Raw genomic sequence first — 20,633 nt, 5'->3', positions numbered from 1 at the left:
AGACATTACATGATAATTTTTGCACTTATTAATAACTTCATCTACACTTTAACTAGGTTTTTTGTTTCCTTCTTGCTGAGATTCATTATTTTTCTTCTTCTCTTTCGGGTCTTCTTTTTCTTCATTTCTGGTTCTTTGAGGATAGTAGGAAGAAATTTTTGTTGTCAGTCATTTATAGGTTTTTGCTAATGGTCATGCAGGATTGGAATTTCCCATTTTGGAATGCTTTGAGCAAATTAGAAAACTGGAGAAATTCACCAGCCATGAAACTTAATGAATTTTGTTTGTTAAATCTTACCCTCACTTAATGTCTTCCTCTCCTCAATGTCATGTCTTTGCTCTCCCAAGTCCTTGTCATCTTTAAAGTTAAAGAGAAAGGCCTTGATTTTTTTTCATCTTGCAGTTTGCAGTTAAATTTGTATTATGCATGAGTATATAAAAATATAACTTTATAAAGGTGATTTCTTGTTACTTTATTTAAAGTTTGCTATCTTTAGAAGTACAGAAACAAATAGGTTTACAGCTTCATTTTTTCATTTTTCATTTTTTTAAAATTCTGTTAAGAGAATTCTCTACTTACCAGGAATAGTGGAATCAAGGGATTTATCAGAATCAAACTTGCCATAGAAAGACACCTGAAATTAACTAGAGTTTTGAAAGATAAGTAAAATTAATAAGATCGATTTTTAAAAAGATAAAAAAAAACTAAGGGACCAAATGATCTGTTTTGATTTTTCTCACCTCATCATTTTTTCCAAATATTTCATTTGCTTCATCTTTTTTCTTTGAAGTACAATAGACATAAACCATTTTTTTTTTTAATTTAGCTGTTAGTACATGGCCTTTTCAAGATCCTTTTTACATGTTACTTACCCTTGTTATCAGGCACAATTTTTCTGATTGGCCGAGATTATCAGTGGGTAGTTTTGTATCAGAAAAAAAAACCAGATTCAAGTTGATGTAATGTAAAATAGTCTTGGGAAGTCTCTTGACCCACCCAGTCATACACCTCCTGTAAATAAATTGATGAGAAAGAATGTAAGCATGTTGATGCTTAATTATTAAAGGCCATGCACTACAGTTGTATAGTGTGCAGGCATATCTATTTATCAGAGCAGGCTTATATATATATAATTAAGCCTCCGAGGAAGACCGAGATGTTCGAAACTTCGAGCTAATATACCAACAAAGCTACATTGGAGTTGGCCTCTTGACCATCACTTTTCTGCTTATATATATACATATATATATATATATATATATTTAACAATTATTCCATGAGTGCGCATTGGATATGAGATGATAGATAGCCAACAAGGCGCGTAGTGCCGAGTTGGCTATAATCGTCTCATATCCAACAAGCGCAAGTGGAATAATTGTTTTATTACAAACCTTAAATCAAATTATTAAATTTCATTAAATTGTTAGCTCCCTTTTAATTTTAAGCTGACACGTGCTTACCATATTTGTAGATTATGGTATATTGGCTGATATACCATAATGGCTAAGCCAATAAAAGGTCTTGAATTGCATTATCCAATGATCAAGTTTTTAATAAATATAATATATATCATGTCCAAATTGAGCACTGTATCTAGGATGAGTCATTGCTGCTGCAATTGCGCATGCTCGCTAGTTTACTCTAGTTTGAACACTCTGGCATGGCTTAGACGATACCGCAAAGGTTGGGTCGTTTGGGGTGACCGTTTCGGTTCTCCCCCATCCTAGCATCAGCACTGCACTGATGAGGCCCAGAAGGCTGAAACAGTACTTTCTGCAGTTAGTTAGTTATATATATATATATATATAACTAACTAAGTGCCATATGGTACTTTATAGTTTAATCTATTTTATTTGTAATGAGTTATCATTCAACTGTTTCAGAACTCACCTGATATGTTCCTTTTGGTAAAAAATTTCTTGTTATCTACCTGTCATCTTCATGGAGAACCTTAATCCGGAAACACTCCCCAGCAGGTTCTTGGGTGAGACATTTTTTTCTCATGGCTGTTACCTGATATCAAAGTATTGGTATTTATCAGGTCTTTGATATATTGTCAAAAGTCAATCACCCAAAGCATTCAGCATTATACAGCTTACCACAAATTAAATTTCTTATTCAAAGGTCTTCCTTAATTTGGTTGCAATTGTTCAAGACATTAAATTCCCCCTTTTTTTATTTTGGCAACATAAGTTATGACCACCACATGAAGAAAAAAAACCAAAAACACATGAAAACCAAGAGTAGGGAGGTTTTTCTGAACAATCATTGACCATGAAGTTAATTTGCATTCCTTTTTGCAGAAATTTGAACTGCAACAATTATACTAGCTACGCAACTCCCTTTCCACCATGGTTATGTTATGTTTTCACCAGTTATTGCAGCACATGAAACTCATAGAAGATGATTTTGCACATCGGGGATTTATATTATTTGTTAGTAATTTGATGAAAGGTTCCAGAAACAATAATTATTTTGGTTTAATTTGTAGTTTAAAGAATTTACTTACTCTTTTGGCTTTCTCTAGTAACGAGGAGCCTTCTGCTCTTTCGATCCCTTGGATGCTTGTCCCCGACCTTTCTGCTACTTCACTTTTTAAATGAAATGTTTACAAATTTTGTTAACCTTTTAACAATAGTTGAATATCATGAGTTCAATCAGCTCTAAGAATTTTGTTGATCCAATTTGATACAAGAACAGTTCCAGATTTTTGTATAGGTAATCACATGACTTTGAGTGCAATTTGGAATAAATAAGCACGAGTAGATTTTTTCAAAGACTAACAAAATTGCATGAGCCCGTAGGGCGAGTGCAATTTGTGGTCTTTGAAAAAATTTACAAGTGCTTATTTATTCCAAATTGCACGAGAAAATCATGTGATTATCTATTAATAATATACATGAAAAAATACGAGGTAGCTTCTCATAACTACGCAGAAGAAAAGCGCGCCCATCATGTGCAAAAATAATTTATTCAAACTCTGCAAGTGACATTGACCTTGACATTGACCTTAACATTGACATTAACCAATGATTCTGACCAATCAGAATGTCTGGTTTGTTTCTTTCTTTGCACTGAATTAGCCCTCTTCTGCACTGAATTAACTCTCTTCTGCACTGAATTAACTGAAAACTGCATTCATCTTAACCAATCAGAACCGAGAAATTTTTTCATGTATATTATTATAGCTAAAATTAATTTTGTGGAAAAAATTCATTAATGACGGAAATATTTCTTATGGTTTTCTTTATGCCCTCTTGTGCATTTTATGCAATTGTTTTACAAAGAAATGTGATATTTGCTTTAGATTTAATTTTATCATGGTATGGCCCGACTCTACGCATGAAAGATGACGACATTTTTGCCTCGTTTGTATGATACATGAAAAGGCAGTATTTGTACATGAAATTTATCCTTTTCTCAATATTTTCCCTAATGTGACTAATCTCTGCATCCAAAACATTTATAACTAATTGAAAAAATAGATATTCTCCAATGGTTTACTCAATCTCTTGTAGAAGTAGATGAGAAATGTTCACATAAGTGACAAATTGTATGTTCCATTTGATCATCACTTACATCTTTCAGGGATTCTCCTAGGTGTAACAAAATGTCTGATGCTCATTGTAAAACTATAAGTTTAAAAACTGGGTGACCAGTTCAATATTAATTCAATAAGTAAAACCAAACACTGTTAACAGCTATTGGGACAATTTTAGGAGACATTTTTAAGGTAGCAATTTTTCAAATGTTACACTTTTCATTTTTAAGTGATATCAATCTCCTCAAAAACCAATTCACTCCACAGAGTAGATAAGTATGAGCCATTTTTTGCAATGACGCAAAAAATATAGATTGAGACTCTACAACAGCCTTAATTCAGAAATACATTAATTTTTTTATTAACTTCTTAACTCCCAGTTAATTAGCATGTAAATTCTTAAACTTAAGTGGCAAATTCCTGTAACTGATTTACAAAGAAATGTGTATCAGCTAGATGAGAGATTTAACAGTCAGATCTAGGGAGTTAAAGGGTTAAGAGGGTTTGATAATTGTCATTGATTGGCAAAATTTTTCAACTTACCTGAAAAGCAAACATTTAGACTGGGGTTATTTTCTTTTGGAATAAGGATCATCAACTCACTAAATGGACCTCTTCTTCCAAATGTGGTCCTTACTGCAGATGGAAAATAGTCAAGTATTTTAATGACTTTAAATGTTATGTTTTGATTTGGGGAAGCTATGTGTTTAAAATTTTGTTAGTGTTCTGTTGAAAGGAGAATTGCTCTTTATTCTTAATTTTGTTATTAGATAGACAGGTTCTAGACATCAACATTATGAACATTGGTTTTACCCACAAATGTTAATTGTGTAGTTGTAAACCTATTAAATTCTATTAAACCTAATTCTCACAGCATATGCACGATATTACCATAATTAGATTAGGTATTGGTATATATTTTAATCAACAATATTACTACCTTGCCTTCCTTGGCATTTAGTATTCTGGTTATTTAAAGTTTTTGAGGGGGGAGGAAAGGTGGGGCATGTTACTTTAAAATTCCACAATAAGATTTTAATCATTCACACCTACCACCTCTATTCATTCACAGCTTCATTGTTACAATGTAAAGATCCATAACTTGACATTAGATAGTTGTACTGGGGAAAAAAGAAGAAAAAAACAAGTGGGAGTATGTCTTTCTAATGACAGAAAGACATACTCCCACTACAACTAACCGTATTTGAGAAATTTTGGCTGAAATAATTTTTTATTATAGCAATACCAAACATCTCAGTGAGTCAACCAGACTCGTTCTCAGCGAGCCAACTAGACTTATTCTCAGCGAGCCAACCAGAATTATTCTCAGCGAGCCAACCAGAATTATTCTCAGCAAGCCAACCAGACTTATTCTCAGCGAGCCAACCAGACTTATTCTCAGCGAGCCAACCAGACTTATTCTCAGCGAGCCAACCAGAATTATTCTCAGCGAGCCAACCAGACTTATTCTCAGCGAGCCAACCAGAATTATTCTCAGCGAGCCAACCAGACTTATTCCCAGCGAGCCAACCAGAATTATTCTCAGCGAGCCAACTAGACTTGTTCTCAGCGAGCCAACCAGACTTGTTCTCAGCGAGCCAACCAGAGTTATTCTCAGCGAGTCAACCAGACTTCTTCTCAATGAGCCAGACTTACAAAGTCCAGTATCCTCAGCAAGTCAAAGCCCAGTATCCTCAGCGAGTCAAAGACCAGTATCCTCAGCGAGTCAAAGTCCAGTATCCTCAGCGAGTCAAAGACCAGTATCCTCAGCGAGTCAAAGCCCAGTATCCTCAGCCAGTCAAAGACCAGTATCCTCAGCGAGTCAAAGCCCAGTATCCTCAGCGAGTCAAAGTCCAGTATCCTCAGCGAGTCAAAGACCAGTATCCTCAGCGAGTCAAAGACCAGTATCCTCAGCGAGTCAAAGACCAGTATCCTCAGCGAGTCAAAGACCAGTATCCTCAGCGAGTCAAAGACCAGTATCCTCAGCGAGTCAAAGACCAGTATCCTCAGCAAGTCTAAGAGCAATATCCTAAACAAGCTCAAAAGAAAGCATTTAATTTGGGGCCAGTCAAGGTATATAGATCCTCTACAAGTGATAGCTTTAGATTTGCAGCAAATTTAATTCCAATAAACACTATGAGTCTTAGTATTATAAGCAAGTTGAACTATAGATACAAAATAGGGGACAATAATACAAACCTGTGAAATAAAGCTCCAGGGGAATTGTCCAAATTTCTGCAAAAGAACAAATATGTTAGCCAAGTCACTAGTACCACTAAATAAGGAAAAAATCCATATGAGAGTGAAAATGAACCATCGAGTGCTGTATAATTTTTTAAATATCACCCTGAACTTTAATCAAGTGGAAACTATTTCAAGAAGTTGATTCTTTTTGCTTTACTTGCCTTTCATAAAAAAATAGCTGTTGATAATTGGTGCATAAATACTCCTTTTCTGAATTTTAACCTTGATTTCAGTGTTTCCGATCAGCGGAGAGAGTGATCTCACGATAAACAATGCTCTTCCTATTTTAAAATTTATAAATGAACTCTTAACATATTTCCAAGGTTGTGATAATCCCACTATCTAATTGACTTGGCAATTACCTGGTTTTTGAAAGTAGTACATTTTTTACTAAGCCAAGTCATCTCCTAACTCTCCTAGGCTGGTGTGTTAAATTGAAAATCCTCTCCCACAAGCCTAATATTCAAGCTCTTTTCCTTTATAACTTGGTTATGCAATATGGTTAAATTACTACAGATTGCTAAAATTTCTGTACCTTTTCTCCTGAGCGAATAAATACAAAATGGAAAGTGCAGAAACATATCTGCCTTCTGAGCTGTTTCAATTCTTCATAATGCATGAGATAAATGAATGAAAATCCATCAAAATCATAACCTCCATGCATCATGGCTAATGTGGCATTACATTTCTATTTTTCTTTCCTTTTACTTCATCTGGTAATTTGTCTTTCAAATGGCTCTAACCAAATGATAAAGTTCAGTGGTTGAGATTCTGAACTTGCATCCATTGTTTGGACCTCACAATGAATTACAATAATTTATATTCAATATTTGGCAAATGAAAAGGTCAACTTTTGGTTTCACCGTCGAACAGCATACGTAGATCACTGTACTTAATTCTCACCTTGAAAAAAATTAAGGGGCCACCCTTACACTCGTTTTTCAAGTGAATAACCTTTTCACAGGGACAAAACATTGAGCCCTACTGACTAAGATTTACCTAATATTATGGAAATAACAAGAAAAGACCTTGAACCAGTTAGGAGCTTTCTTTGTAAATTGTTTATTGAATAAGAAATGTGGAGACAAATAATACCGCAAACAATGCATAATGACAGTTGCTTGGTCACGCCAGTTACTTATTGAAATTAGTTTTAATTTTTAATCCAAAAAAAAGGTAATCTTCGGAACGAACAAACATGACAGAGTTAAAAATCGATCTTTTGATGTACTTGGTTAAAGTAGTTGATTAGCTTCTTCGTGTCCTAGAAAAATTCGGCGTTTTAACTGCGCCAGACTCCAAATCAAAGTAAATTAAGAACGTATCTTCGTTTGCAAGCGAACTCAGTTCAAGGTCAGATCATGGGTCATCTTTACTTTCGGAACGTAGTGACAGATTTCATAGGGAACTTTATAAAGAAAAATTTCCCAAATCCTTATAGGAGCTGCGTTCGTTTTTGGATCCATCTCAAACCTCCTGTAAACAAGCCTGATTGCAAATAGTTATTGAATAATGAAACGCTGGGGCCAAATTTATGCAAGCATGGAATTGTTTCGCGTAATTCCGCTCAAAACCCCTTTGGCTATTGGACAGGAGGGTAATCAAAACCTTTGCTTGGCATTTATGATACTGCAATAAGAATACGTGGCACTAGCTTACTTGTAACATAAGTTGAACTGTGAACTTATAAAATTCAGCTGAATTTAGTCACGTACTTACCCGACTCTCGACTCTTGCCTTGTAAACAACGTAGCAACCGGTAGCATTTCAAAAGCATAGATGTGTCATCATGTAACAGAAATGGATTGTTTATGCGATGTATTCCACTACATTCTCGTTAAGCAACTTCTAAAACAACTGCCATTCTCGACACACGCCTACCTTTGTGGCTGTAGCTGCTGGTTTCCTCTCTAAGCCATAACTAAGTCTAAGCTGTCTCATCAAGTTGGAACACGCTGTGCTTGTTAAAAATTAAAAAAACATCGAAGGGAGAAAAAGATAATGCTGAAGGCGTGCACGAAGCCGGTAAATCTAAGATGTAAAATTACGACCTTGATGTCAAAGTAAACATTTGAATGACATTGCGGTTGATTCGTTTTAAGACAAAGGCTCTATTCTCTTACGTTTAACCTAAAAGACCTTTGCCGGCGTGGGATAGTTCAATCCCGAACCAAGGGGCATCTTGGCGTTTGTCAGCGGTATCACCTCAGGGAGAATGGGTTACCATAAGCGCCCTGCCTCAAATAAGCGCCCACCCTGAAAGCCCAAAAATTAAGGTTACCTCCTACCTTCGCGGATGTCCTTCGGGAGAAAATTCGTACGCGCGCTAGTTGGAAGAAAACCCTAACAAACTAGACATCAAAACAAAGGTTAATAAATGCAATTTACGATAAAAATATAATTTCGGCGATTTTTTCATTTAGGAAGTGTCAGGAGCCAGAAAGGCGTGAAACGACCGAGTGTTCTTCTATCGAATTTATCGGGTATCGGATCCCGCGGCACGAGAAAAATGGCTGCCTAGTCTCATTCACAAGGCATCAATCAACAAAGGTGTGTCAGGCTTTTCCGATATTCTGATTGGTTGTCTGGATATTCGCATCTAAAGTTAGGGTAGCGAAAAATATGCGAAGCGTTTTGCGTAAATGGACACCACGTAAAAAATATTTAAAAGATCAAAATTTCCTGACAAACTTTTGTTAGTCATCATCACGGGAATGTTTTGGCGAAATTTCACGAAAATCGGTCAAATCTACATACCCTATAAATTCGTTCAAAGTGGATGTATTCCTCTCAAAATCAAATGCGAGATTTTAGCTCCCAAAGGTTTGTAAACAACTTGCGCCACACCAGGAGATTATCTCGCCTCCTGAAACCGCAAACCAATGAGATAGACGAGACCTGGCCTCAATGACAATGGATCAACATTTTCCCGGGAAAAGTATCGTGTAGCAGTCTTTTTTTTTTTTTTTTTTTTTATCTCGCCCTGTTGATCGTTTAGTAATGGACAAAGTCGGCGAAGAGCAAACCCGCGGCAGAAAGGGTAAATCTGTCGCATTCTTCTTTTTCTCCATAGGTTTCGTCAGATTCCAAAGAAGAATTTTGTTTACAACCTTCTGTGGTGTTGACTTTAATTTTTCAGCTCTTTGCCCTAAGGATAATCGAATGCTGTCGATCTTCAGTGGATGCCGAGCTTGTCGACGGCTCCTGGCCAAACCAAGAACCTTTGTCGCTTTGTTTTGTTTTGTTTTGTTTTTTTGACAAAATACTGCCATTTCTCTCTTCTTTGGACCTTTCTTTGGTTCTGTCCTCGTGTACCGTAGTCTCCCTCGCAGCCGTTTTTTCGGATGTCACGCAACGCTCCCCCAAAAAGAACGGCTGCTGACAACCGAACAACATTCCTTTCTTATTGTCCTTGCGGTTTGTTCGCGGTCTATTGAACAGACCAATCACATACCAGAAAATCTGAATGATGTAAGATTTCGCGCGAAAATGTGGGATGTGGCAGATCTAGCTATCATGTGGGAGGAAACACCAAAGAAATTTGTCGATGAGAGCTCAAAATGTTTCACATGTTCATTCTTGTGCCCAGGTAAAGATAGAGTATACATTTTTGGGAAAACTTCTCACAATTTCGTTGAAATTATAAAATCTACGCTTAACATAGACGTCAACTGCTACGCCAACGACACGAATGCTAGATTGTTTGTTTGCAAGACATTGTGCTACAAGCGGTTGTTAAAGTTTCAGCGAGTAACTGAGAAAGTTGAAGAAGCTAAAAGGGAAATACAAGACGCCTTTCAATCTAGGCCAAGGGCTAAACGCTTGCTTCGACATACAGATGGAGATCAGGCGGAAAAAAGCGCTTGCTTGCCGTCAACAAACCGGGCGAAGGCTTCGAGAACACTGCAATTTAGCTCGGCCAACGTCTCCTCTACTACTTTTACTTCTTTATTTGCCAGTCCGCCACTGCTAGCTGGATCGAACTCGATCAGTTCTGTTCGTGGCTTCTTATCACCGGTACAGGAAATCGGCCCGAATTATCGAGTGTTTCCGCACGTTGGTACAACGCAAGACTTTCGCCCCCCTTTGAGCTCAACCCCTTTGTGGTCGTCGGCAAACCTCAGTGGAAACAGCCGCGTGGAAACTCAACAAGTGAGGCTATCTGTGCAGTATCCCAGCAAAAGTCTGAACAAAACTCTGCACGGAAGTTATGAGAAGGTTGGTAAAGCACTCGCTCATGGGGTTCCCTCAAGCATTGCGACAGCAGTGATGAATTGTCCACCGGTGAGAAATCAAATTTTAAGAAAGGTCATGAAAGTAGTCTCAAATGAAGTAACTGGTCTGTGTTCAAAAGCGAATCCTTCGATTCTCCGAAAAACGGGAAAAAAGGATCTGGAGAAGTTTGATGTAGAGGATGTTTGTAAGGAGTGGCGCGAGAGAGCTCCAGTTTTTTACTCCTTTCTTCTTACGACTGCTGTAAACAAGAACACGAAAAATTTCACGTGGTTTGGAAGCCTCGCAGTTGCAGGGTCTGTTCTCTTAAAACAGAGAAACCGTGAGATGAATGCCACTTCCGCGATTATGGGTGTTATTCTCAAGAGTAAGGCAGCGGAGGTATGGTTTTAATTAGTTTCAATGAATTTACCTTTGGCAAAACGCAAATGTTGCTTTGACAAATATGGTTGCTTGGCTGCTGATTCCCTATTCACCATCGATAACATTTACCACTTACCGACCTTTCATTATTTTATTATTCGTGTCTAATATGTTCTCGCGGAAATTCTCACGAATTAGTTGATTTTGGGAGGCGTTAAAATTAAGGCGTACTTCATGTCACTGTTATTATGAATATTATTATAATAGTATTACTATTATTGAATTTTAGTTGTCCAAAAGCAGGGCGAAAAAAATTGTTTATGACCCTGTGATCTTCCCTTTTACCCAATAGGCTATCCTCTGCAGATTCAACAAGCTGAAGTTTACCACCTCAAACCGCCAAACTTTGAGAACTCTGGATACATTGGGTGAAAACCATGACAGCTATTTAAAACAGACGAGAGAGAGGATTACAAAGGAAAATGAAGATCTGCACCTGCTTAAAGAGGAGATCAAAACTTTAACTAATGTGCATGCTTCTCATCTTTCTTCTGGATCAACATGTAACTGCAGTGAAGAATTGTCTGTACTGAGGAAACAAGCATTTGAGTTGGAGAAGTCCAGTCATCCAGGTTTTGTTATTTCATTTGACAATTTGGATATTCAGTTGCAAAGGAAAAATATGTCAGTGGAATCACAAAACCGGGATTACCACTGGGTAAATCACCAGATGATTGAGAACCGTGTGTCTGGGGCTCATCTGAAATCGAAAGGACCGCAGGCAAACCTCGAGGAAGTTTCAAACCTCAAATTTCTTCCTACTCTCGATGACCAACAGCGACAACGGTCCAACTATATTATACTCACATCACGGATCCTGGTTAACTACTTTGATGTTTTGGCTGCTCTGAAGGATGCATGCATCCTTCATATCCCCCACAAATACACAAATGAGATGTCTCAGAAGACCAAAAAGGTATTTTTTTAATGTGTAAAAGTATTACCTAGTATGCCTTAAGAATGCAACTACTAACCTATATATACCATAAACATTAACATCTACAGCTATTTATGACCAGGTGACCATTATATACAGGGTGGTGGCTTTATAAAGATACAGAAAATATAAGGCCAAACTAAATTTTTGGGAATTTGTTCTGTACGTGACTGTAATAGTCACAGGGTAACAGCTACATACAGGGCAGTTATACACAGGTTTGACTGTATATTAGAAAGCATGCATTCTTTTGCTTTCCTTACAGTTATGTACTAGTTAAACACCCCACAACACTAGGGGAGAATAACTTTGGCTAAAAGTAGGATTAGTTTATAATAATCAATTTTTCAGAAATTATGTCCGAGGAGAAAAGATGCAAATTAAATTTAAACATGAATGAAATGGGGAGTAAAGGAATAAATGGATAGGTAATAAATGTTACAGTTACATAACAGGTTTGGGATTCTTTCATAAGGGCTTGATGGTTGATATGTGGCCATAGGTACTCAAAATATTATTGTTTTAGTAACTTTTATACAGCATTAGATGTTTGTGCTGTAGTTTGTTTCCTGCCCTAATTATGTTTTCAACTCTTTAAAATAACAGCACGAGGTTTTAATTATCTTTGAAAGTCGAATGTTGTTTACTTTTCAGGTTCCACTCGGCATCATGTTCAAAAATGAGAATGTCAATGAGGACATGGTTTCCATCTTGCAGCAATTATTTTCCTACCTTCCAAAAACTGGTGATGGGGGTGTTGATGGTCAGCTATTCTCCGGTGACCAACTAACAGTCGAAAGGGCAGTTAATGTCATTTCCGCTGTAGCAAATGGTCTTACTCCTCAGGATCGTTTGGAAGGCATCAACCTTCAGTTGGGTGACTGGCATGCAGCCGTGAAAGTTCTCAGTGTAAGTACCACAAATATTAATAGCTAGTTGGAGCAATAAATTATTAGCTTAAATTAACTTTGTCAAATGAGTGTCTTGTTTTAAGTAAGTTTATTCCGAGTGGGGTTCCTAGCTCCCCAGATTGTTTTGACTCAAGCTTTAAAAGATGAGAAGATTCTTAACAGCAGTCACTATGATAAAAATAATGAAAGACATTTCGATCGTTGCTATATTAACTTATAAATTATTATTATTAGAATTTCCCCCAATCTTTACCTGACACCTATCAAATCAACAAGTACTAATCATAATTTTTTTTTCAACAGCTAATATACTCCAGATTCTTTAGTGGCAAGTCAGATTCTGATCTCTGTACCCTTTTCTCAGACTGCACACTTGTCAACAGGAGGAATGTAACAGGTGATCCTCATTCTTCTTACCGAGCAAACAGGGACTTTCTCCATGTCATTTTCCAGTCACGAGTGATCACAGCTGCAATGACAGTGTTAGGATTTGCTGACAAATCAGGTGCCCCAGCACACTACCCCCTACCAAAAGACATGGACAAAATGAGAAAAGCTGAGAAACTTGAGTTCCTTCATGCCATCTCTGAAAAGGTGGTTGATTCTTTCTTATTCCAGTCAGGTGAAGAATTGAAACAACTAGTGGATGGGGTTTTGACCGAAGAGGAGAAGGATATTTTGCAGCAGCAAGAACTTACTGCCGAGGGGAGATTTCCCTGCAGATTCCCAGGGTGCAACAAGTCCTTCAAGTACAATGGCAAAACAAGAAGGAACCATGAACTGTCCCATGATCCACCTGTTCAGTTTGATGATTCTTTGTTACTGACCCAATATTCACCTGGATGCACAGACCCTCCAGAAGAGAGCAAAGCAGGTGATGATGTGTACAACTACAACTGTGCACTTCTGACAGATTGCTTTTTATTTTTCAATTTTCTTGATGCCATTAAAGAAGGAGATGGTGCACGGATTATGAGGCAATACAAGTACATCATGCTATATTGTAGGGCTGATGGATCACACAGCACAAAGTATGCACTAGAATGTTTGTATCAGTTTTTCCTAGTGCGTGGACTATTATCACAAAGAGACAGTGAGCGGTTTGTTTGGAATCGCTCTGTCAACAACAGTGGTAAAAAAGGTGCTAATATCCCAATTGATGAAGACACGGAACATGACAACAATGCCATAAAGCAAGCCATTAGAAACCTCGGGCCTAATGTCACTGAGAATGCTGTTCAGAGAATATCTTATGCACGAAGTCCAACAGCATCAATACTGGAAAACCTTGACGATAGCATCAAACGGCAGTTGCCATCTGGCAAACATTCTCTTGGAAGTCTAGAAAGGGATTTAAATGCGCTCATCAAAAGAGCATTTGAATTCAAAATATTCAATGAAGTTGAGGCACGCAGCTACAAAATATTCAACGGCTTCCAGAGAGACAGACTTGCCAATTTGGATGTGTCTAGCTTGCACCAATGGATAAAAAAGCACAAGAAAAACATCACTTGGGGAATTAGGGCAAGATGAACACTACCTTACCTTAAATTTGACAAGAAACATTTTGTAATTATTACAAAGAAAAGAGCCATTTTTTTTTTGTATTTTTTACTTATGGGCAGGTTACATTTTTGATTCCCTGACCCTTTTTAAAGCTGGCAGGAATCCAGAATCTCGATTTTTTGTCACTTTTGAAATAAGTTGGTCGATTTCTTGCAGCATCTTTGTCTCCGGGGCGTCCTTTGTTCTTTTTACAACAAAACACCATTACACAGTTTATTTATACGAGATCATCCAAATTCATGGCCTCAACAGTTGCTAGTACAGCTAAAGGTAGTTCAATTTCTTGGGAATTACAAACAGGTTCCTGCTCTAATAAAGAATCGTCTATTTGAGAAAGAGACAAATTGTCTAAAATCATGTCAAATAAATCATCATCTTGGAGAAATTCATTCCACTCATCAAGAAGCTCATCTTCAAAGTCATAGTCATTCTCCTCAGAAGGAGAGGGGTCAAATAGCTGCATCCTAGTACCCACATCATTAAAAACATTGCTGATAACTTTCAGAATCTCCCGTGCATGACACTTATCCCATATCTCCACAAATCGATACACATCTGATAAACTGAATATTACATGCAAATTATCCAAAACTTGGGTGATTTGGTGTTTGGAGAATCCTAGCATGAATTGTAAATTTGTGAGTGTCCTCACATTACCATGAGCTGTCGTGTTCAACAGTTTGATAAGAATGGTCTTGTAGTATTGAATCAGGAGACCCTCAACAGTTTTTCTCTGCTCTGCATCCACTTGCCTTTTTTCAATCGATGCACCATTGTTTTCTTTCTTTTGAGCACCAGGATAGGATGCAAAAGTTCCACAATCAGGCAAACCACATTTGCAATCAGCAGCACAGTTATCGCAGCAAAGATGGGGGACTTCCTGCTGCCAAGTGGTACATTCAAAGTGCTTGAGCAATTCCTTTCTTCTGCAATGATTTGTTTTCACATATTGTTTCATATGACCATCAACATGGACTAGAAGGATCCCATGGTATAAAATGTACACAGCACTTTGAGTACCATCCCTGCCTGCTCTCCCAGTTTCCTGAATATAGGATTCCACATTTTTGGCAGGTCCATAGTGAATGACTCTATGCACTCCCTTACAATCTATCCCCATTCCAAAGGCAATAGTAGCAATCAACAATCTAATAGTTCCAGACAATGACTGGAAAGAGAGAAGAATTTTCTCTTTGTTTGCAGGTGGTGTACAAGAGTGCAGCATTTCCACAAGTGCATTACTTGGATCCTCATCACTTCTGCTAAAAATATCCATCCCAAGCATGCCTTTGATCATTCCGTATAAAATACTGCATTGCTTGATAGTCTGGCAATAAATAATTGTTCTTTCGCATAATGTGCCTTTCGAATTTAACTCTTCAACCAGCCACTCAAAATAGAACTCATGCTCAGTATCTTTTTGCATACATTGCACAATGTAAGTTACATTTGACTTGTTTGGGCCCTCTTGGACTTCAAATGGGTTCTCCATAAGAAGGATGTTTAAAATAGTTTCTTTAGTTACTTTTGTTGCCGTTGCAGTCAAAGCAATCATTTTCGCATTTGGTGCTAATGAGCGCAGCTCGTGAAGTTGGCCATAACACTCACGGAATGCTGCCATTTTATTGTCCTCAGATGTTCCCCTGTAATGTAAACAGATCAGTGACTCAAGAATGAGAAATTAAAGGAAACAATAAAAATAAAAAACAATAATAATAATCACAATTTCCTTAATTCCCGTTTAAAGATTGAATATCTGTGCAAAGTATATCATTTTTTAAGAGTTTTCCAGGAAAGCTAGGTTTCCAGACATACTGAACTTACCGGTACATGCACGGTATCTACAATAATTTTAGCAAAGGAGAGGGAATAATTATTTTTAATGCTGTTTAAAGACTGGATCAGTTCAGTACCAGGTTATTAGTCCGTAAAATTTGACAAATTAAAAAACGGGTCTAAAATGCCGTTTATTATGTAGCTTCCATATTTATTAATAGTCCATCAAAAAAAGACTGTACAAACACCATAATGATTCAAACTAGGTAAGCTTAGGAGCGGGTTTCTTTCGCATTTTTGCTCACATTTATGTTTAAAATATGACTGAAACTGCTCCTTGGAAATTTTAACGTGTCAACAATGGAAATCGAAATAAACGTCAGACCTACCAGTGCCGTAAAACATGAGCTTCATCGACAGCAACAGCACAAAGTTTCCTAGAGTAGACATCGTTACTCAACATACATCGCCATCGCTCGTTCATAAGCCATGCTTCAGGTGAGCCATATACAATTGAACATTCTCCTTTCTCTATCTTTGCACGGTCAACATCAACATTTGAAGAGATATTTACGGCAGACAGACCAAGACTTCTCAAATACTTCACTTGATCTTCCATCAGACTAATCAATGGGGAGACAACAACAATAATATGACCACTTTCATCGGTAACATGGTCAAACACGAGCGGGAGTGCTTGATATATTAAAGATTTCCCGGATCCTGTAGGCAAGTTAACAAAAACGTCTTCTTTCTCGACAAAAAGTTTTGTAATTGCAAGCTTCTGGTGAGCATTAAGCTCGGAAATTTTGAACTTTGACGACGCTTTGCGAAAAGCTCCTTCAAGCGCCGCCATTTGTCTTCCAAAAGAGGATCGCGATAGAAAACGATATCTGATTGGACAAGCCTCAAAAGGTGAGTCTGGCGCGAAAAGGTTCCTAAAAATGGAACCCGAGCTGTGATTGGCCAATTCTGAGAAAGGAATGTTGTTCGGTTGTCAGCAGCCGTTCTTTTTGGGGGAGCGTTGCGTGACATCCGAAAAAACGGCTGCGAGGGAGACTACGTGTACCGGTTCACAAGAGCCAATACAAAAGACCAAACAATACACAATAGCTAACCGATGACTCCTAAACAAAGAGAGAACAATGGTAATTCCCTTGTGAACCGGTACACCAGGACAGAACCCTTTTTTTTCTTTTTCTTTACCCAAGGACTCTTCTCCAATTTTAAGTTTTGTGTTATATCCACGACAAAAGACTTTCTACGAGCAGATTACTTCCACGTGTGAAATTTGTCAAGGGCGCGATGTAATATTCCTCCGAATATTCGAATATTCCCCCGGGGGGTTCGCCCATTTACGAGATTATGACACCTTCATGATTTATGAACTTTTATTCGAAAATACGTTTTTTTAAATAAGTCGGACACTTTTTGAGATTTTTAATTTTTTTTTCTTTTGCAAACGCTAGTTGAAAAGTGTAACTTCAATCTGGTCAAAAAAAAAATCAGCCTCTGAAGGTAGGAAGTAACCTTAAATAAGCGTGCTTAATAATGAATAATAATAATAATAATAATAATAATAATAATGGTCTCTATTGATTCAAAACAGAAAAATACAATCCTAGTGTTACAAGCAATTTGAGTTAAATGAATTAAAAGGTTAATAATTCCACAAAATTAAATTTACCACCTGATTACTGTTAGAAATTGTCATATAGGTTATGTCTAAAAGTTAAACGACCAACGAATGTATTTTTAAAACGTTTTCTTTTGATGCTTGTTCTGGTGCCAGACCTAGTCCGTAGATTGTAGCTGCAGGCCTTTACAAGCGGAATAAAAAGCGATAGGGGTGATTGGCGGCCTTAGAAACCTTTTTAAAAATACTACTGCTTCTGTAAAATTGATCGTAAATTGTGATTTCTTGTAATAAAATTCCTTTTCCAACAACGATCGAAAAAAACATTGTACTGGGGTGAGGTCGGAGTCTGATGCTCCATATGGGCATACGTGAAATCGGGGAAGTACTAAGGAATCGAAAAGAAAGTCTATTTCTATCTGCTTATACCCCTCTTTAGGTAGAGATCTAAGGACATAGAGGCATTTAACATGTGTATTGAACCTACAGTCACTCTGAAAGGTTACACCTAGAATGCTCACATAAGTACAACTAGGGATCCCTAATACAGGAGGGTACAATTCATGATTGCCTTTCTAGGACTGTAAGCTCCTTACATTTGCTAGGGTTACAGAACATTCCATTCTTTTCTATCCACTCTAAGAAATGTTTGACCAATGTCTCAGACATGTCTTTAAATTGTAAACAGGAGCAATGATATTTGAAACAGCAGCATACTAGAATAACACTGGCAGGGTATCTAAATAGATCTCTAGATCATTTATAAAAATATGGAATAGATAGGGTCCGCTTACGCTACCTTGAGTAGTACCTTGATTCAATAATTTCCAATCAAAAGAAATATTATTGTAGCAAATTCTTTGGTTTCTACCTTTCAAAACACACGGGTATAGTTTAATTATATATGGATTTAATTGGAGATTTCTCAACTTTCTTGCGAACAAGAATCAGAATACGGCAATTGAATTTTTTTTATTGGTTGATTGAAAAAGTGATGGACTCAACACAGAAAGTGTGTTTTTCTGAAGGGATCGATCGATCGATGTTTTAACAGTTTTATTTTTTTTTGCCTTAATTAAAGTTTTCCATTATAAACTCCCAAACTGCCACTCGATGCGTGGAAAACATCCAACCAAAGCCACTACATAAAGCAATGACGGGAAGATGTTTTTCATGAAACGATGGATTACTGTTGTTCCTGCCAAAGACGTACAAGTAGATATAAGTCATTTCATTAACTTGTTTGGAATAAAAAGTAGAAAAGAAGAAATTGTAGAGCCGGTGCAAGCGAGCGGATATGTAAATGTAGAAAAGTAAGATGTCAGAATAGCATGAAATAACAAATTTAAAAAAAGAAAAAGTTTGTGATCAGCATCAAAGCAGAAATCGAGATGTTTTTCTTGATATGTAAAGAAAATCGCGAAAAAAGGTTGTATGTTTGAAAACACAGAAATGAGGTGCGTCGCCATTCAAAGCCTTTCTCAGGCCACACTTTCACCATCTGCTTACACTTAAAAGTAAACCGTTCTGAAAATCCACACCCACGTCTAGGGTAATCCGAGAAGAAACTTCAGATGTTAATACAGAGGGTTTCCTTTCATATTTATATATGAATCTTAAGCTGCCCTGTACTTCTGTGATGCACTTCACCCAAATTTTAGTAAGATCTTCATGACCTCCGAAACCTACCGAGCTATGTGATAGTGCAGTCAAACTTTCAGAAGAACTAGATGCGTTTCTATACTCTAAACTGGCAACACACACACATCTCGGCGGAATATTCTGATCGCGTGCGGCGCCTTGTTACCTCTTTTGGCCAGGACATTATTTAAGGAGTTACGGCAGGATTACTAAAACCACCCAAGCAAATACTGTTACCGTATGCCGAACAATGTTCAACTTATCCAGATGCCACACCGATTGGGGCATGAGATCGGTCCTTTGCCTGAAACTATCAAGCCATATATCAAAGCAACACTCCCGTGGGGTATTATAGATAGATTGGAGGAGACCCTTTCTGGTGCGGGAACCAAAAAGCCAGTGGCTAGGATGGATTTAACATTTCTGTCCTTAATGAGGATCAACTGTCTCACTGGCTGTCAACAGGTATCTCCCGAGTATCGATGTGCCTGCTACTGACATGGCTACCGTTCACAAGGTTCTAGTGCAGTCTCTCAAGGTAAAGAACACGCTCAACTTAAAGAGCATCGGCTTCGTCATTGACTTAACACTGTATGCAAAGGCAAGCGAGGGACAATGGAAACAAAGCGCAAAATTGAAAGATATGGTTATGAAAATGGAAGTATTCCACACAGCATGCACCATGTTGTCCAACACTGGCAAACGCTTCCAGGATGCTGGCTTGCGGGAACTGTGTGTAGAGTGTGATGTGATAGCAGAAGGTTCTATTGCAGAAGTTTTAAAGGGACTTACTCGTGTATGAAGCCCGATACTGATAAATCCCTTGATTCCACTATTCCTGGTAAGTGGAAAAATTTTCTTTACAGAATTTTAAAAAATTAAACATGAAAAAATGAAGCTGTAAACCTATTTGTTTCTGTACTTCTAAACATAGCAAACTTTACATAAAGTAACAAGAAATCACCTTTATAAAGTTATGTTTTTATAGACTCATGCATAATACAAATTTAACTGCCAACTGCAAGAAGAAAAAAAATCAAGGCCTTTCTCTTTAACTTTAAAGATGACAAGGACATGGGAGGGCAAAGACATGACATTGAGGAGAGGAAAACTTTAAGTGAGGGTAAGATTTAACAAACAAAATTCATTAAGTTTCATGGCTGAAGAATTTCTCCAGTTTTCTAATTTGCTCAAAGCATTCCAAAATGGGAAATTCAGGCCAATCCCGCATGACCAAAAACCTATAAACAACTGACGACAACAATTTCTTCTTACTATCCTCACAGAACCAGAAATGAAGAAAAAGAAGACCCGAAAGAGAAGAAAGAAGAAAAATAATGAATCTCAGCAAGAAGGAAACGAAAAACCTAGTTAAAGTGTAGATGAAGTTATTAATAAGTGCAAAAATTATCATGCAATGTCTTCTATATTGAAATAGCCTTAACTTTTCTTTTAATACCTGTCAAAAAGTTATCTTTGCAAATGTGATGAGAATAAATGATATAAAGTTTTCCAATATGTATTAGTCGACTGTAATCGGGCCAGATGGTATTGGTGAAGTCTTGTCTTGACGTCCTTGCGCCCTCCATTACTCGCATGGTAAATTTGTCTATTCGCCACGCCTATGTTCCCGATGATTGGAAAACTGCAATTGTGAAACCTCTATTAAAGAAACCCGGTCTAGAGTTAACTTATAAAAACTTCCGTCCGGTAAGCAATCTAAC

At 37.4% G+C, this 20,633-nt stretch overlaps 2 protein-coding genes, 2 long non-coding RNA genes and 1 pseudogene across 7 annotated transcripts; 2 read left to right on the top strand and 3 right to left on the bottom strand.

Moving 5' to 3' along the window:
• Positions 1–873: 873 nt before the first annotated feature.
• On the bottom strand, positions 874–3,006 carry LOC148715899 (uncharacterized; annotated as a pseudogene). Its single transcript, XR_015995770.1, has 4 exons — positions 2,999–3,006; positions 2,511–2,592; positions 1,892–2,014; positions 874–1,012 (listed from the first exon to the last, which is right to left on the bottom strand). The product of XR_015995770.1 is annotated as an uncharacterized LOC148715899 (transcript).
• Positions 2,636–8,870, bottom strand: LOC148715898 (uncharacterized). Of its 3 annotated transcripts, none has more exons than XR_015995767.1 (5): positions 7,506–8,870; positions 5,742–5,777; positions 4,596–4,663; positions 4,086–4,178; positions 2,636–3,615 (listed from the first exon to the last, which is right to left on the bottom strand). It is a non-coding gene; the product is annotated as an uncharacterized LOC148715898 (long non-coding RNA). The 3 variants fall into 3 exon arrangements; XR_015995768.1 differs by having other exon boundaries at positions 7,668–8,870; XR_015995769.1 differs by having other exon boundaries at positions 2,636–3,597; positions 7,506–8,845.
• A 237-nt stretch (positions 8,871–9,107) lies between these two features.
• On the top strand, positions 9,108–14,241 carry LOC148715897 (uncharacterized). The gene is made up of 4 exons (XM_088746325.1): positions 9,108–10,400; positions 10,735–11,358; positions 12,034–12,288; positions 12,594–14,241. Exons 1-4 carry the CDS (start codon positions 9,276–9,278, stop codon positions 13,821–13,823), a joined length of 3,234 nt encoding a protein of 1,077 aa, XP_088602451.1. The 5' UTR covers positions 9,108–9,275; the 3' UTR covers positions 13,824–14,241.
• LOC148715896 (ATP-dependent DNA helicase Q1-like) lies at positions 13,192–16,695 on the bottom strand. The gene is made up of 2 exons (XM_088746326.1): positions 16,022–16,695; positions 13,192–15,499 (listed from the first exon to the last, which is right to left on the bottom strand). Exons 1-2 carry the CDS (start codon positions 16,486–16,488, stop codon positions 14,074–14,076), a joined length of 1,893 nt encoding a protein of 630 aa, XP_088602452.1. The 5' UTR covers positions 16,489–16,695; the 3' UTR covers positions 13,192–14,073.
• Positions 16,696–18,967: 2,272 nt separating this feature from the next.
• Positions 18,968–20,427, top strand: LOC148715895 (uncharacterized). Its single transcript, XR_015995771.1, has 2 exons — positions 18,968–20,032; positions 20,196–20,427. It is a non-coding gene; the product is annotated as an uncharacterized LOC148715895 (long non-coding RNA).
• The last annotated feature ends 206 nt before the right edge of the window (positions 20,428–20,633 follow it).

This window comes from Stylophora pistillata, unplaced genomic scaffold, assembly GCF_964205215.1.
Source record: "Stylophora pistillata unplaced genomic scaffold, jaStyPist1.2 SCAFFOLD_928, whole genome shotgun sequence".
NCBI classification, from domain to species: Eukaryota; Metazoa; Cnidaria; class Anthozoa; order Scleractinia; family Pocilloporidae; genus Stylophora; species Stylophora pistillata.
This window is presented reverse-complemented; position numbering and strand designations above follow the sequence as displayed.

Excerpts from the sequence above, each read along its gene's own strand:
- LOC148715896 (XM_088746326.1), bottom strand. The coding sequence starts at position 16,488 with ATGGCGGCGCTTGAAGGAGCTTTTCGCAAAGCGTCGTCAAAGTTCAAA. Across the intron at positions 15,500-16,021 it reads GCTCATGTTTTACGGCACTG|GGGAACATCTGAGGACAATA; the intron begins GTAGGTCTGACG and ends TTTACATTACAG.
- LOC148715897 (XM_088746325.1), top strand. The coding sequence starts at position 9,276 with ATGTGGGATGTGGCAGATCTAGCTATCATGTGGGAGGAAACACCAAAG. Across the intron at positions 10,401-10,734 it reads TCAAGAGTAAGGCAGCGGAG|GCTATCCTCTGCAGATTCAA; the intron begins GTATGGTTTTAA and ends TTTACCCAATAG. Across the intron at positions 11,359-12,033 it reads TGTCTCAGAAGACCAAAAAG|GTTCCACTCGGCATCATGTT; the intron begins GTATTTTTTTAA and ends TTTACTTTTCAG.